The sequence below is a fragment of the Glandiceps talaboti genome, chromosome 2, assembly GCF_964340395.1.
Source record: "Glandiceps talaboti chromosome 2, keGlaTala1.1, whole genome shotgun sequence".
Classification (NCBI taxonomy): Eukaryota; Metazoa; Hemichordata; class Enteropneusta; family Spengelidae; genus Glandiceps; species Glandiceps talaboti.
The window spans coordinates 26,926,676-26,943,582 of NC_135550.1; the positions used below are offsets into that span (position 1 = coordinate 26,926,676).

General features: G+C 35.3%; 1 protein-coding gene across 1 annotated transcript; it reads right to left on the minus strand.

The window, feature by feature from the left end:
• Positions 1–1,252: 1,252 nt before the first annotated feature.
• LOC144446112 (sphingosine-1-phosphate phosphatase 2-like) lies at positions 1,253–6,890 on the minus strand. Its single transcript, XM_078135826.1, has 3 exons — positions 6,156–6,890; positions 5,062–5,151; positions 1,253–1,801 (listed from the first exon to the last, which is right to left on the minus strand). Exons 1-3 carry the CDS (start codon positions 6,888–6,890, stop codon positions 1,253–1,255), a joined length of 1,374 nt encoding a protein of 457 aa, XP_077991952.1.
• Between the last annotated feature and the right edge of the window lie 10,017 nt (positions 6,891–16,907).

The window sequence follows — 16,907 nt, forward strand, 5'->3', positions numbered from 1 at the left end:
CTATTAAATACAAAGTTTGATCAGCTTATCTGAGATCAATAATTTGTTATAAATTATATATAAAGAAGTAGTGGTATACATGATGATATTTTTACATTGATTAATAAAAATATTTGTTTCTCAACTTCTGAATATTGCTAATTTTTATATATAAAACATGTCCCAAAGATCAACTGGTATAAAGCTAAAATGACAAGTTAAGATTTTGTGATTTGTTCACTGTCTATATATCTTGCAATATAACGAAGAACTGAGGTACATGTTGTCATTGTTTATTAAATATATTACGTTACACTTCATATTTTTAGTAGCATTTTCTATGATAATTTTACAACTTCTGAGAAATTTGTGTCATGGTGAACCAAACTAGAAAATTCCAAATAGATTAAGTTTGTCATGTATTGCACTGTTGGTTTAGTCTTCTTGCCCAGATATTTGTTGTCATGGTCACCTGAGACAATCAATCTCCAAACAGAATAGAGCCCGTACTTCTGAGATTCAACCTTATTATTGCTAATTATTAAAATTCTTTTCATTTCAATTGCAGTGAGATATTTCAAAGATTGACAGCCCTTTTTGAAAATAATAATTAATTTTCATTTTCAAGGCAAAATTTTTCTTACCATAGAAAAGTAATGTTTTGACAGCATATTGACATTATATGTAAACAATGAGTCTTAACTACCTGTATGTTGTCTTGTGGAAAGAAAATTTCAACCCAAAATATCAAAATTTAGAATCTTTTAAGACATGCATACAGATAGAATTGTCTTTACATTTCTGGTTGACCATAGTAATCAGTATATCACTATACTTATTAATCTCTCTTTTCCTATGACAAACTAGTACAAATACTTTTCCGTCAATTTAAATTTTAAATCACTATCTGTGTACTTTTCTTTGGTTTTCCTAGACTACATTTCTTACATAAAGAACAACGTGTTATAAGCTCCTTGTTCCAGGTCAAACATTACACATTAAAAAATCAACATGTCATGCAACTTGTTAAGATATGCAACAAGTTGTTCAGTTGCATACTTTGTACTACCCTAATGAAAGTCAAGTTTAAAGTACCTACCCTACATTTCCTGAAAACAAAATCTAATAACCTGGAGTACAAAAAAACATACAAAATATAAACAAATGACAAAAACTAGAAGAAACTGAACTAATTTTATTTGCAGCTATAGTTAAACTTTTGGCACAGATTTTTCACAAATACTAATGAAATCTGGTTTTATAAGTTTGTTTTTCAAATTAATCCCAGGTATTTGTGAATGACAGGAATAAGTACTATTGCATTCAGCGATACTACCATGTAGGTGAAAAACTTTCTTGGTAACTCAATCACAACTAGTTCTGTGGCCTTTGCATCCGAGTGTTGGATGTTCAGAAAGAAACATACAATGTGATATATAACCTCTTTCATAACCACTTTAGTGATCAACATAATGATAACACCTACTAAAGTTTTCAACACCATAAACATCAACCATTGTAGATTAAGGGTAGGGATTTCATATGGGAGAGGTTCCACTGGATCAAGGGGTAGGATGTTGTAATTGATTTTGAACCACATTCCTACCACAGCACCTGTACCCACCCCCAAAATGAGAGTGGCATCACCCCTAGCGGCACTCCATCTATCCAGTGTTGGGTAACAGACAGCCATGGTTAGTCCAATCAAAAATCCCGTCACAGCTCCATATTTGTGCTCTGTTAAAAACACATCAATATCACCAAGGTACGGATTCACTATTACTATGATGACTGTGGCAAAAATAAGTCCGACGATTACATCCTGAAATTCAAGATACACAAAGAAAATTACTTAACTTCTTGCATACATACTATAATATATACAATAACAGCATGCAATCTAGTTGAATTTACACAAAAGCACAATTTATTATCAGTTGCAGTTTGCCACTAGAGGGCGCAGTCACGTCTCAAAATCGTCTTGAAGTTGAGAAATTGGATATGCAGTGGAATGCATGTAAACGGAAATTTTTACATCAGCATCTGGCCATAACACAACACTTTGAAAATTTAAAGTTACACCTAATTAAAGTGTTATCATATGACAGATGTACCTTTTTTGATAAAAATTATTCAGTTTTACCAATTCTTTAAAAGATTGTAATAAACTTGTGGCTCTCTTTGTCATGGGGAGGAATATTAAGACTTTGAAATATTCCAACTTTATTAAACTCAAAACTATTTTGAGATGAAGAATTTTTGACACAAATCTTATATTATTGCTAAATGTTATATTCCGATTTTTAAGTATAATACGGAAAATATAAATAGCATATTGCAGCACAACTGACTACTGAATATAAGAGATGAAATATGAAATAAAATCATAGTTGCAATGCCTACTTGTCAAGGTTGCTCAGAGATTTCACATATTGTATTTTTTCCCATGATAAAACTTGTTTTCATACTTTCATCAAAGGTCACATTTAGTTTGCTTATTGAAGATAGGGTTATCATGTCTTCAAATTGCCATGAACAGTCCTTCAACTACTAGTATACAGACAAATAAACCAAGGCAATAAAGTCCATAGAAAACTATGGCAATCTGCCAAGTGTTGTTGTTGTTGTTGTTGTTGTTGTTGTTGTTGTTGTTGTTGTTGTTGTTGTTGTTAATTGTTTTAGGTCATTTGAACACACAGACACAGACATCACACACACACACACACACACACACACACACACACACACACACACACACACGACAGTGATTGTCTAATGACATATTACATACAAGACCTTAAAAAGATCATATTTTATATATATAGTGTTCAATATACAAAAAATTGTTTTTTTAATTGCTCTTTTGTACCATATACTTAACTCTACATGAATAATAATGTTATAATAATAATGTTAGTTTTTATATAGCACTTTCCTGCTCTGTGCTCAAAGCACTTTACAATTATTACCCCTGGCTTGGATCTATATCGGCACAATGGCCCTTTACACTTCCTCAATAGCATTATTGTCATTTTTTGCACACATTCATTGGGAGATAATAAATGAAACCATTCAGATAATTGGATAACGTAACAACCTGGATGTTATCCAGACTTATCTAACATGTATTCTGCATAGCCAGAATTCATTACAAGTTAGCTGTCATTCAGCCATATGCTAATCAGTTTTCAATGTATAATATATTAGTTGCTATGAATATATGAAAGTTTCAATTTCCTCTCCTTTGTCAGCAGCAATTACATTTCTTTTTTAAAAATAGAACTTACAAGAACTCAAAATTGCTGGTTAATAAACAAACCCACACATTATATTAATACTACCGGTAGTAAATTAGGAACTACATGACGACAGAGTAGGTACAGATACTTGAATGTAATTATACTGTGTCTATGATTTTTGCAGAGATGGGATTGTGTCATGTTACATAATATATATTAAACATACTTTGAGAGTAGTATTTATAATGCTGATTATTAATTCATAATTATTTATAAATGTCACAGATAGAATTAGTACTAGTTAAATTTTGTTATTTTATTAATTTCTATAATTATTTATAAATAAAACTAATAAAACATGTCTTCAATCGGAGACATGGTCAAACTGGTTTGTTGTATGGCACAGTTATAGTGAAAATTTGAATGATGTCTCTAGATACAATACCAGTTGGGCAATTGTCTTCAATAAAGGCTTGTTGTTGTTGTTGTTGTTGTTGTTGTTGTTGTCAATGATGATGACAAATAATGTGAATTTAATATTTGATATATTGTGGCTATCTTTTTCATAGGAGAGACTATGCTGTAAATAATGTATGTTGCCATAGTAACTACTAGGCGTGGACATTGACTTCATTGAATGATTATCTAAACTACACACATTATCTCTTAAATAACTTCCTTCTCTAACAAATTTGGCATGCTGTTTGATTTAAAGTTATCTAGTAATAGATGGACGTCATCAAGAGCACACCACACCAAACTAAACATTTAATACCATCATCACTATGGACATTTTAGTTGACAACTTTGACATTTGGATAGTCAACACAGTTCCAAAGCTGATAATGCTGTTGATATCAATACATTTTCTATGCTGGTATACTTTTTTTTGGAAGTGCTAATACTAGAAATAGAAATATAATATTATACTTTGTTCCTGCTTCATATTTTGATATTTTGATATCAGAATAGACATGACAATTAACAGAAAACTTATATTCGTGTCAACTAGATATCTACAAGACCTACATTGATTGATAACTACAAACATTATCATCAGGATTATCATCAGCCAGGAATCCCAGGCTCTTCTATCTTACATGGAAACAAAGTGCCTTTAACTGTCATAGGTGTACTTCCATACTATGAACCTTTATATAACAATCTCAGTCAGTTTACATCATTTGTATATTCACCTTCATTTGAAAGGCTAGGTCAATACTGTTGTGCAGGTTGAGATATCAATATATCTGAATATCAGAATATTAAAATGCATATTTTATTTTCAAAAATGTTATAAAGGGAACTTAAATTATTCTGAAATAATATTTTATCATTTTTGATTTGCTATAAACTGAGTTCATCAATATGATTAGCTTATCTCCTCTTCTGATTCTGTTGGACAAGATCATGACATTAAATTCCATGAATTGGACCCTGGTCAGTCTACTGTCACTACTAATTTGTAACAAAATTGGGACAGTCTATTGGCTTTCCTACATGATTTTGTTTTATCCCAAATCAACTATTCAAATCAAAATAAAACAATTTTTATTTCTATTCCAGGAGTTGTGAAGGACTGTCAACCTATCTGAAAATCCAATTTGACAACTTGATCACAGTCAGACATGCCAAGGTATAATCCAAATGGCAAACATAGCTTTAGTAACATTGTAAAGAACAGTTTTTTATTGTGCTGAAGACACATATTTATTCACTATTTTTCAGTGTTTGTTAAAATATGATTGATAGTTATTTCTTACATGCTGTCTCATTGTAATATGATGCACAGATGTTTACTGACTAGACTGTTGAAGTAATGCATGCATGGACATCTACTTACCAACACACTGTGCATTCCAAGATAAAAGCGACTAAGGCACACCACTGTACACCAGGATACAGCTACCAATAGACCAAGAATGAATGGGTACTGTCATAAAGAAAGGAAAGGAAGGTGAAATAATGTAGTTATAAACATTGCTCACTTGCACATGTCAACAATTACTGATCTCCACTGTCTCAATAAATTTTCATTGTCAACATAACTGTACAATACCCATTATGTAAAGCTTTGAATTAATTACTCCTTTTAACAGTTTACACTATAGAAACATATGCATATGTCTATTGTTAACAGAAGACTATTTATTCCATTTTTGCCCATGCTTCCAACAAAATTTGTTACTGTAACAAAAGGTCATCATTATCTCTCTCTCTCTTTGATCTTGTAAGACCTGCCCTTGTACATGTTATTTTGCCCTTTGTTTTAAAATAAATATTCAAACATGCAATATTTACTATTCATGTTTGACATTTTATATTTTGTGAACTTTTTTACTCATGCAGGCATGAATTTTGAGTTATTTTCATGGAATAATTTGGCGAGTTTCATGGTTGACATTAATAATCAACAATTTCGTGTTTAATGTGATAGTTCAAGTCGTTCATTATATAGCTAAAGTATTTGTACAGCGACGGTGTTTGTTCATGTTTTGTTTATTCATTAGAGGATAAATCTAAACGTGACCATAGCAGTACGTATATGGGTTACCAGGGAGGAGAGACTACGTGTCGAAACCCCGTATACATCCAGAACTAGGGTTACCTATGACCCCCTTCCTGCTATGACTCACTCAGCGAATTCACACCTACACATGGTATTTGTTCACCTACTTATAATTGGACTCATTGACACCGACACATGTTTATAACCAAAAATACGACTAGCAAATGATTGCATGTGTAAAACAGTAAAATAGAATGCGCGCGAGCGACAAAAACTATTCAGTGCCTGTCCGCCCTCGAATATATTAATTTGTCATCGTTTTCGTTTCAGTATTTTACTTTTCATAACAAAATAACATTTTCAGTACGAACGACTGGTTGGCCTAGTAACGAATATTTCTTTTCGCAATGAGTTAATGAGAAACCCACCTGGTACCGATCCATTGTTAAATAGAGAATTGTAAATGGTAAACTTAGTCCCATCATAGCGTGAGTGGACGGCATACCATACTCTTTTTCGTAAAGATGTTCTAGTTTTACCACAGGGGGTGAAGTTGGTCTTGGCCACTTGATGATATCTTTAGCTCCCTGGCCAAGGTATAAGACAATTGCCCATACTATGACCAGTCGACGAATCACGAAAAGCGATAAATTCCACCCACAAAACGGTATGAATGCTATGAAAAATACTTCATTTCCGAGAGAAGCACCAAATAAAAACAAATAGTACCAGAATCTGTTGTGGATTTTATATTCTACTTTCGGTTTATCCGAAGATGAGCTAGTTTCTCCGGTTTCAGAGTCTACGAGGGTGTCAGACGATATATTGTCAGTGCCATTCTCGGAACCAATGTTCCCTCTTTGACGAAGTCTCTTCACGCCCTCGCCGTATTCATGCGTTGATAGGTGAGTACCATTCCCCGTAGAGGTAACATTCCCGTTGGTGTTCCCATCCTTGCCTTGGGTAGTGGCACTTGGTGCAGTCGAAACGTTCGGACACCTGTTGCCGTCAGCGTACGAATCAAATGGGCGTTGGTGACCATCATTATCCTTGCTGTTGTCAGTTACTCCACGGTGATCTGCCTTGATTATTTCCACCCCAAACTGAGTTTGAAACTTGGCAATAGTATGCGAACTCCGAAGATAATCTATCCACCCCTCCATCCTTATTTTTCGATAAACTCCTGGGTGGAAATCGGAAACTACTATTCCTTGATCGAAGACCAGGTGGTCGATGGAGCTAATAACAACCGTGTTACGACCTTTGGACAGGTGATAGATCAAGTCGTCCTAAGTTGAACTCGTCCCATTTTCAGCTCGAAAGGTTCAGTCGTTGTTCCGCTTATGTAACCATTCGCGAGAGCTATTACAAAACGGAACTTGCACAACGACTAGATCTTTCCGACTAATGTTCAATTAGTCCCAGTTTTGTAACTCGTTCTATTTTCAGCTAGCCTTCAAATAATTACATGAACGTAAAGTAACCACTAGTATTAGTTAACTATATCCAAATTTCATACCAGTGGCCATAATTTTCAGTCTTATATATATTATTCGCTATGTAGTTTTGTGACAATATAATAAACTTTGCTATTGCCAGTGTATTTTTTCTCTCATGGAAGGTAGTAACTCAGGCCACTTTTCTATAGTGCTCTGAGATAGTAAAAATAAATAAACCTAAATTATCATACATCCAATATGTGAATTCTCCGTACTTCATTTTAGTAAAATTAAAGCTACTTTATTCTGACATTTATTAATCAAGGTTGTTAATGATCATGGTAAGTATATCAGGTTTTCGTTGTGAGATAAGAACTACTAAATTTGGTGCCGTCAATGTTCTTTGCAATAGGTGAAGGCTGGTCGAGTTGACGTCGGACATTCTCTTTTTTTAAACAAAACAGGATAACACAAACCAGTTTTAAAACTTATTTCCATTGTGGTCCTTTTTGTAATACACAAACAATCTGATAATCAGATCAATTAAATACACTACATACACATGTAAATGATATTGAAAATACAAACACAGACAAGACTACAAGTGAATGAATGAATGAATGAATGAATGAATGAATGAATGAATGAATGAATGAATGAATGAAAAACAGAAATTAAGACTATTGGAAACAAATATTAAGTTCACTTCTAATTCTAATTTCTTTACAAAAAATGTAACCGTTCTCTTCAAAAGCAAAAAAGAGCTCTCATCATTAATATCTGGAGATCGACTGTCCCAGATTTTAGCACTGGATACATGGACTGAGTACTGAAAGTCAAGCGATTGATCTGCTCCTATGTATATTTAACTGATTTTTTTTTTGAGTGACATTGGTATCATTACGCACAACATTTAGATTTGGCAGGATTAGGGTTAATACGCTTATATTTTGAACCAAATAAAATTAATCACCACTATTCTTATATCTTGTAGATGTGTAAAGGATTGTTAGTGTTACCGTAACGAGTTGAATTGGGACGACTTGAAACTAGGGGGTTGAACTGGGACGAAGTGCATCGCACCCTTTTTGACCTTTTGACATGCGTGTACGAGTCATCTCCACGTGTAGAACGTATAGCTGTTTACACTCTGTTAATATAAACTAACGTGTGTTTTTTGAATGCAAATTTTAACTCTAGGCAGTGAGATTCCCCACCAAATAAACGCCAAGCGGTGTTTTTCTGGAAGGTTTCACCAAACACACACATACACACACACACACACACACACACACACACACACACACCTCCATGCCTATATTAAACATGACTAAATCAATTTAGTTGTACTAAAAAGGAAAGTATGAGGGACAACACAAAACGATGAGTACGTCGGTCCATTGAAAGGAAAGAAATATAGCAATATATATCGGATCAAAAGAAGGAAGGTGTGGCGGACCAAAAGAAGGAAAGAAAATATGACAGACCAAAATAAGCCTTGAAGCTAAGAGGAAAGTATTTCGGCCACACGAAAAGAAGGAAACTTAAAGTATCACAGATTAAAAAAGGTAAAATATGGCGGATCGACCGAATGAAGGAAAGTATGATATGGATTTAATATACTTAGAAAAGTATGGCGGACCAAAATATGCCTGCAAAGAATAACGGACTTATTTTCGTGGTCTGAGGACGGACTAAGGGACCGGTCAGTTTCTTCGGCCTGGGGTGGATTTGTAGGGGGTCACCCTGTTTTTTAAATTGGAAGTGGGGGGGGGGGGGTCATGCTGTTTTGAAAATTGTGGATAGGGGGGTCATTGTGTTTTGGATTGTGATGGAAAACAAAATCCCTTTTCTACAATGGCATATAGCCTTGTCTGAAATGTGGTACATGTAAATATTTGTCCTTCTCCCTGTTTCTTACATGAATTCTTTAATATTACTTATTAGTTCAAACATAACTATACATATACATATACATGTATTTCCTAGCTACCACACTAGTTACAGAACATGGCTGTTTCACAATCAATGCTTCACTTATATTGCACTTTGGGGCAAAAGTGAACTTGAAGGTTTCGTAATGGTAATCTTCATCTAGATAATTTATAAAAGAAGTTAATCTAAATTGTGCTACTCGTCAGTATGAACTTGCCAGAAGGGATTAATACACTTTCTATTTTGGACACTACATCTCATTAGATTCCAGTTTCTATTATACACTAGGTGTGACCACCTAAGGTTCTCTAACATACCGGTGACTTTACTATACATGCAATATTAATAATACTAATAATATGTATTTCTTAAAAAGTGAACGCTTTCCATATAAAAACTTCTCAAAGCGCCTTACAATGCTACGACAAAAAGGCAATAAAAAAGATGTAAAACACAATGGAGGAATCTGCCAGTAATAAAACAGTCATTCAAATAAAAAGATATGACTTAAAAACGCTAATATTCTCACTCAAACGGAGTGACAGTGGCAGCCTATTCCACAAATGTGGAGCACATGTCGAAAACACCCTATCCCCATAAAAAGCTGTTTGGTGAAGTGTGCATGCACCTTCAGTGGAGGATCGAAGTGTGCGGCCAACAGAGCGTATATTCAAGAGTTCCCTCAGGTACACTGGGGCCTTATTATCTAACACCTTGTACAGAATCCTTTTCTCACCAGGGAGCCAATGCAACCTGTTCAGTACTGGGGTGATATGTTCAGTTTTCCTTGTTTTTGTAACCAAACGTGCTGCGGCATTCTGAATAGATTGTAGTTTAGTATAAATCTGATAATTTGGTAGGCCATAAAGCAGACTATTACAGTAGTCAAGTCGAGAAGTGACAAAAGCGTGTACTAATTTTTCTGTTGAACCCTGGTCTAAAAGGTTGCGGATTTTGCCAATTTTCCATAGAGCAACGCTGACCTGCATAGATTGGAATATGTGATGCCATGGTCATTGATTCATCGAGTGTTACACCAAGGTCACGAACTACTGAAGCTGAATGAACACTGGCGCCCCCAACTTGTATGTCGCATCCCCGTGGCCGGTCCCCATTACCAAACTTTGAAGAGAATCGTATAACCTCAGTCTTGCTGTCATGCATGTAAGAGCGAGCATGTTATCATCCATCCATTGTCGAATTTCGTCGACACAGTTCTCAATTTTTGCATTTGGGACACAATCACGGGAGCAAACGACATACAGCTGAGAGTCGTCAGCATAAAACATACATTCTAAACCGTGTTGTTTTATCATGTCTTCAAGAGGTGCAATATACAGACTAAATAACACAGGGCCAAGGACAGAGTCCTGGGGGACACCACAATTGAGGGGTTGTGCTTCCGACATCACCGACCCAACACACACTCTCATTGTTCTATCTTGCAAATATGATGTGAACCATTTCAGTACAGTACCGTTAATGCCAAACCTAGAACATAAACTGTGAATCAAAATGTTGTGGTCGATGGTGTCGAAAGCTGCAGATAGATCTAGTAAAATTAAAATCACGTCGTCCCGCCGATCAAGAGCCCGTAGCACGTCATTCTTGACTTGACAGTTTCAGTACTGTCGCCTTCTCTGTAGGCCGACTGACATTTAGCATACAGATCATTACAACACATACATTAATGCCCCAATGTTACGGGCCCATTTTTATGTGACATAGGAAACTGATTTAAAACTTACATTTACGTTAGCTTTTCGAAGCTTGGAAATTTTACCTCAAAGGCTGTGAATAACCTAAACATTGCCTTAATACAAGCAAAAAACTCCAGATCTGCCAGGGGGAAAACCCCAAGGACTCCCTCACCCCCAGACGTCACTCATGCATTCAACCAACAATCAGATGCACCAACAACCTTTTTACTAACGTAGTGGTATTACACTTTTCTTAAATATTTTCACCCTATTCTAATTTGAGATGATATTGTCTTTTAAAGATGTGAAATGTTTGCCAAGATAATATAAAATTGCCTTGAACTCCAAATCTCCCCTACCAATGATACTACCATTAAATGGGCTGACCTTTACTACATGTATATAATGATGCCATTTAACTTTTTAAGAACATATTACAACCCTATGTAAGTTATAAAGAATAGTTTCTGATACTTGATGGTGCTGTCTTGTAAAGCATGGATTAAGTTATTGCTTGAAAGGTCTGAATAGCCTAAATATTGTCTTTAAGAGTAAAAATCCTCCGGGCTTCTAGAGGGATAGCCCCTCGGACCCCCCCCCCCCCACATGAGGTGGACATATCCCAGTCTCAAGCTCTTCCCCTCTTACTGTCAAGATGCTATCAAAGTATATTTCTAAAGTATTTCAACCCTATGTAGTTGCTTTTTACATGTTGGCGCTGTCTTGTAAAGCTTGGAACTTATTGTCTGAAAAGGTCTGAATAGTCTTAAAATTGACTTTTCGAGTAAAACACCTCCAGGGCTTCCAGGGGAGACCTCTACGACCCCCATAAGAGATGTATATATTCCCTTCTCAAGCTTCCCCCCAATCTTTCACTGTCAAGATGCTATTAAACTCCTTTTGGAATATATTCACCCTGTGTAGTCAATAATTATAATTATGAAGCCAATAATTATAATCATGATAGTGCTAACCCGGGATCTTATAAAGAAGATGCAAGACAGTCAAGCAGTCCACACTGAGTCACGATAAAAAATGGTGACGGATCAACTCGTCCCAAATTCAACTCGTCCCATTTCAACTCGTCCCACTCAACTCGTCCAATTTTCAACTCGCCCCAATTTCAACTCGCCCCATTTTCAACTCGCCCCAACTCTTTGCAATATAATTTACCTGTGCATATATGAAATCGAAGCTAGTAGTACTCAGTTTGGAGGGTCTGTGGTATCTCGTATTCCACTAATGAAGTACCACTTGCGCTGTAAACACATACTACAATACTTATAATTGCAATTGCGTTAACTAGGGAGAGGAGACACGTCTCCAAAACCCGTACGCGCGGAAGTCGTAAGCGTGTCAGTCACTAATATTCTCCCTGGTTATTATCATTATTATTTCTTATTTGGGTTGTAAACATTAAGTCCTAATGTGAAAAGTGATATTCCATGACTGAGGAAATTTAAAGTTGTTGTGCTAGTATAAGTTCTAGATCTACCAAACACTTAGCCAAAACCCACACCACTTTCTGCTACGAAATGTTACATTTGCTACGCTTCGACTGGCTACGTAGGTAAAATCATGTAAATGTTTCGGTCTCCGTACTTCGAGTCCATGTATCGTTTAGATTTATAAACGTTTCCCAGTGTTGTTGGGGCGAGTTGAAAATGGGACGAGTTAAAAATGGGGCGAGTTGAAAATGGGGCGAGTTGAAATTGGGGCGAGTTGAAATGGGACGAGTTGAAAATGGGACGAAGTGAATCGCAATCATAAAAAATACCTGTCATGTGAATGTTATATATGGGGGGGGGGGGGGGGTCATCATGTTTTAGAATTAAGTGATAGGGCCTAGGGAGGGGGTGTCAGCCTATTTTTGGTTTTACAGATAGGGGGGATTTTGTCGGCTCGATTTAAGAATCCACCCCCAGGCTGGAGAAACTGACCGGTACCTAAAAGAAGGACCACACAAAGGTAACTTATGGCGGAGCTAAAAAGGAAAGTACTAGTATGACAGACTAAAAAGCGGAAAGTATTTGGGCAAGCATGCACATCAAATGAGACTCTTACAAAACACCAGATAGATATTTTGACTCGTTGATACGGTAGACTTGTATTCTGATAGCAGACAAACATCTCCATTATAGTAAACTTAGTGCTTCACAGCATTCAGTACGGTAGGTTTTTATGTCTAAAGAATATCATGTACAGTCATGCCATACCTTGAATGTTTCGCATGGTAACATCTTAAAAATAATGGGTTGGTCGGTTAAAAAAGAGAATGCGTGTGTGTGTGGGGTGTGGTGTGGGGGTTGTGGTGTGGTGTGGGGGTGTGGTGTGGTGTGGTGTGGTGTGGTGTGGTGTGGTGTGTGTGTGTGTGTGTGTGTGTGTGTGTGTGTGTGTGTGTGTGGTGTGGTGTGGTGTGGTCAGTGTGGTGTCCAGTGGTGTATGTTGGTGATGCTTTCAATTTATAATCTCACTTTTAACGGTGTTTGTCTCTGAAATAAATACAACTAAAGTTAGAAGGACATTCTACACCGTTTAAATTATCAGAATGTTTCCAATAGAATGATCAATCTGCTATCTGTGAAATGTTTTTTATGACCTGGTCGTACATCGTTAAATCTGTTGTCAGATTGTCACTTTAAATAGGGTCAGTCAGGTCATATAAAACATCGATATGTAAATGGACTCGGTACTACGAATTTAAATCATGCTCCGAGTGGTTAGTACATACACTGTGTAATTTTGAAACCAACCTAATCGCAAACAGTGATCATCCATACATGTATGGTAATGTTGTATATATGTTTTCAAAATTTAATCACATTTCATTGATGCCGTTTTAAAAATACTCGAGGATGCATTACATACACGCAAGCTAAATCCGAACCAATCCGAATGATATTTTGAGTTCAGGTCTTTTGGCCCCAAAATCGCACTTTTCAAACCTAATTTCATACCATGAATAATATCACCTTGTCTTGAACAGGTAGACTTTCCAAAGAACACCCCAGTAAGTATATTAGATAAGTTGTTAATTTCTTTTGACTAAAAGCACATTTGTTTTACCTAATTAAAAATACTCTTAAATCTCAAGTAACATCCAAGTCACAGAAACAAAGGTAGTTTAATGGTCCATTCAAACACAGAACCATACAAATCCACATAAAAGGAAACTTTATGAATTTGTAATTACTTTGTTTGGATTCAGACATGACCCTGTTTATACATGTCGCCAAACACCTAGTTAGAGAAAAGAATATGGCTCACATGGATGTCAAGACAATAGGTACACTAATATCGTATGTCTGGAGATGTCATTCAAGTTAAAGTTTAGTGTCTTTTGTTTCATTTCCATGACGCTCATAACTATGCATGACATATTGTTATCTTATAATAGGAAGCTCATCTCATATGCGTGACTTACCGTGATTTCATTATTGTTACGACCATAACGTCGTATGTTTGCAATTGAGGACTTGAGTTTTGACCGCGGAGCTGCCGGGGAGCACCTGTCTCTCCTAGATCTGGGCTTTAATAAAGTCTACGTTCCAGTCATACTCCATATATCGTCTCTATTCAGTTTATCCTTTTACTACAATACGGGCTGATCTAAAATTTCTAATATTATCATGGCTAAAACATGACTGGAATTCAGTTGTACAAAACAACAATTCAGAAAATACTCCATACAACTTTGTAATACAAATCTGTTTTAACATGCACAAAACAAACAAATGATGAACACACAAAAAAACACACAATGCTTTGGGTTGATATACATATACACAAAATACAGACTACTCCATGGTTTCTTTGTAGACATTTTGATCTTTATTTCCAACACCTATTACGTCAATGGGTACACAAGCACTGTTTTCTGATTCAAAATAATGGACCTCTGCTAATGTGGCAGTTTGTCAAATACAAAATACATACATATATACATACATACACATGAAAGTACACACACAAAAATGGAGAAGGCACATAGTCAAGTAGTCTATCTGCTAGACCTCGGATGTTCTTCCGATAGAATACGACACATGACCGAACATCGCCCTCACTGCGAACTTCGTTCGCTTCCAGTATCGAAAGAAAGCCCGAACGTCTAGCAGCAAGACTAACAGTCAAGCTGAAATCACTAAAATCAATGATTTATATGATTTAGAGTCTAACAGCATTATATTCCGTTGTCAAATTATGTAGGAACAATTTTGAGTAGATGAACAACATTCAGCTCCACTAAGGCTTCATTAAATCATGGGGTCAGAGGTCAAATAATATTGGGAGTGGAAAATGTTTATAACTACAGAATATGCCATCGTGTAAGAAAGGATATCATGGGGTGAAATACTAGTTCAAAGCTAGAACAAAACAGAAGTTCGTGCAGTAATCAAGTAATCATGTCACGTGTGCTTCCATTTTAGTATAATTCTGTTTCCAAACTAGTCTGGATGCCAACATGATCTCTAAGAGAGATCTTAAAGATTCGATGAAGGGTAACACTAAACTATTTCCAAACAAGAGCCTGCCAACAAACAGGGAAGTTTGGAAATGACAAAGGCTAACAAACAAACAAACAAACTCCCAACATACTGTGTACAAAAAATTAACAAATTAACAAGTTGCGAAAAAAAAAGACTGCAGCTATCTTCCGTACACTTTGAGTGTTAGGCAGCATTTAAAAAAACACAATCCAAAAATACTAGCACAAATATGATTTTTAAAAATCTAATATTCTCCTTTGAATGATTTAATTAGATCTTTTTACTTTCTCTCCATTCATCTAATAATATCTACTTTATAAGTATTTCATTTCATTTTATTTCTAACAGTTATGATAAAAAAGAGAATCAAATTAATGTGTATACTATATTAATATTAATCAATGTAATACATTCAATGAATTGAAACAAGTTTTAAATCAAATCTTCATATCTAAATTCCAACCATGAAATAGACAAGACTAAAAATGGAAGATTTCAACGAAATCTGAATGACAGGTAGTATCTCGAGAAGATAGGTGAATTACATTAAAATGAGAGTCTGGGCAAACCATAACAAATAGCATAGTCACTGAAATAAAAATATTAAATTTTGAAAAGAAATACATGTTTTAAAGAACAATTAGAAACTCAATGTGTAAATCTCTGCTGTCTTTTGTATAATGATCATAATTGCATAAGATATTCTATGACAATAACTCAAAAGCATTTTAAAAATGTACTATTTTTTTATTCCAAAGAATTTTTATATGAAAAACAATTTCCATGTCACTGATATCAGTAAAGATGCACAACACGTACAAATTACTGATGAACTCACACATGTGGTTACACCCCCCCCCCCACTGACAAACACACATGCACATCCATACATATACATAAGAAATCACACACATGTACAGTGTTGCTGGTTGGCTTATACTAGTCAAAATAAACAGGACTACCATGAAACTACCAGTACGGTATGGTATTACAAAGAATGGTGTTCTTTTTTATTTGAAACTGCACTAGCTGTAACTGGACAATCAAAATATTCATTGAAAATTGTTAAAATATCAATAATTTGAATGTTAATTAGAGATTGATTTTATCCATATAAGTTTTACAGTAAAAAGTTGGAATTGTCATCAACTTAGGGGCACTGATTTGAGGATGCTGACCCAGAAAATCAATTTGATTTGATTTATTATAGTATACCATACTATGGGTAAAGCTACACAAATATATTTATCACAGGTGATGATTCAATACCTGTTCTGGGTGTTTGGCATTATGAGCAAGTAATTTCAAACAAAACAGTGTAGCTCTTAGAAAGGTCAATGTACTACGGTATGTAAGATATCATTATCTAGAAATTGTACAATGTCATGTTATGTATGTACAATTTTTAAGTACTATCAAGAAAAAGATAAGTACAAACCAGTTTGAATCCTTGATCAGTGTTGCATTGATTTTTAAATAATGAAATTTTTGTACATGCAAACTTACTGAAATCACTACAAACGTGAAACTGGTGAAAAGGTTTTTATGTGGTAATTGGTGTTAAAGATTTGAGAAAACTTATGAAATATTCTTAGATTACCAGTAGTCATGGAGATTGT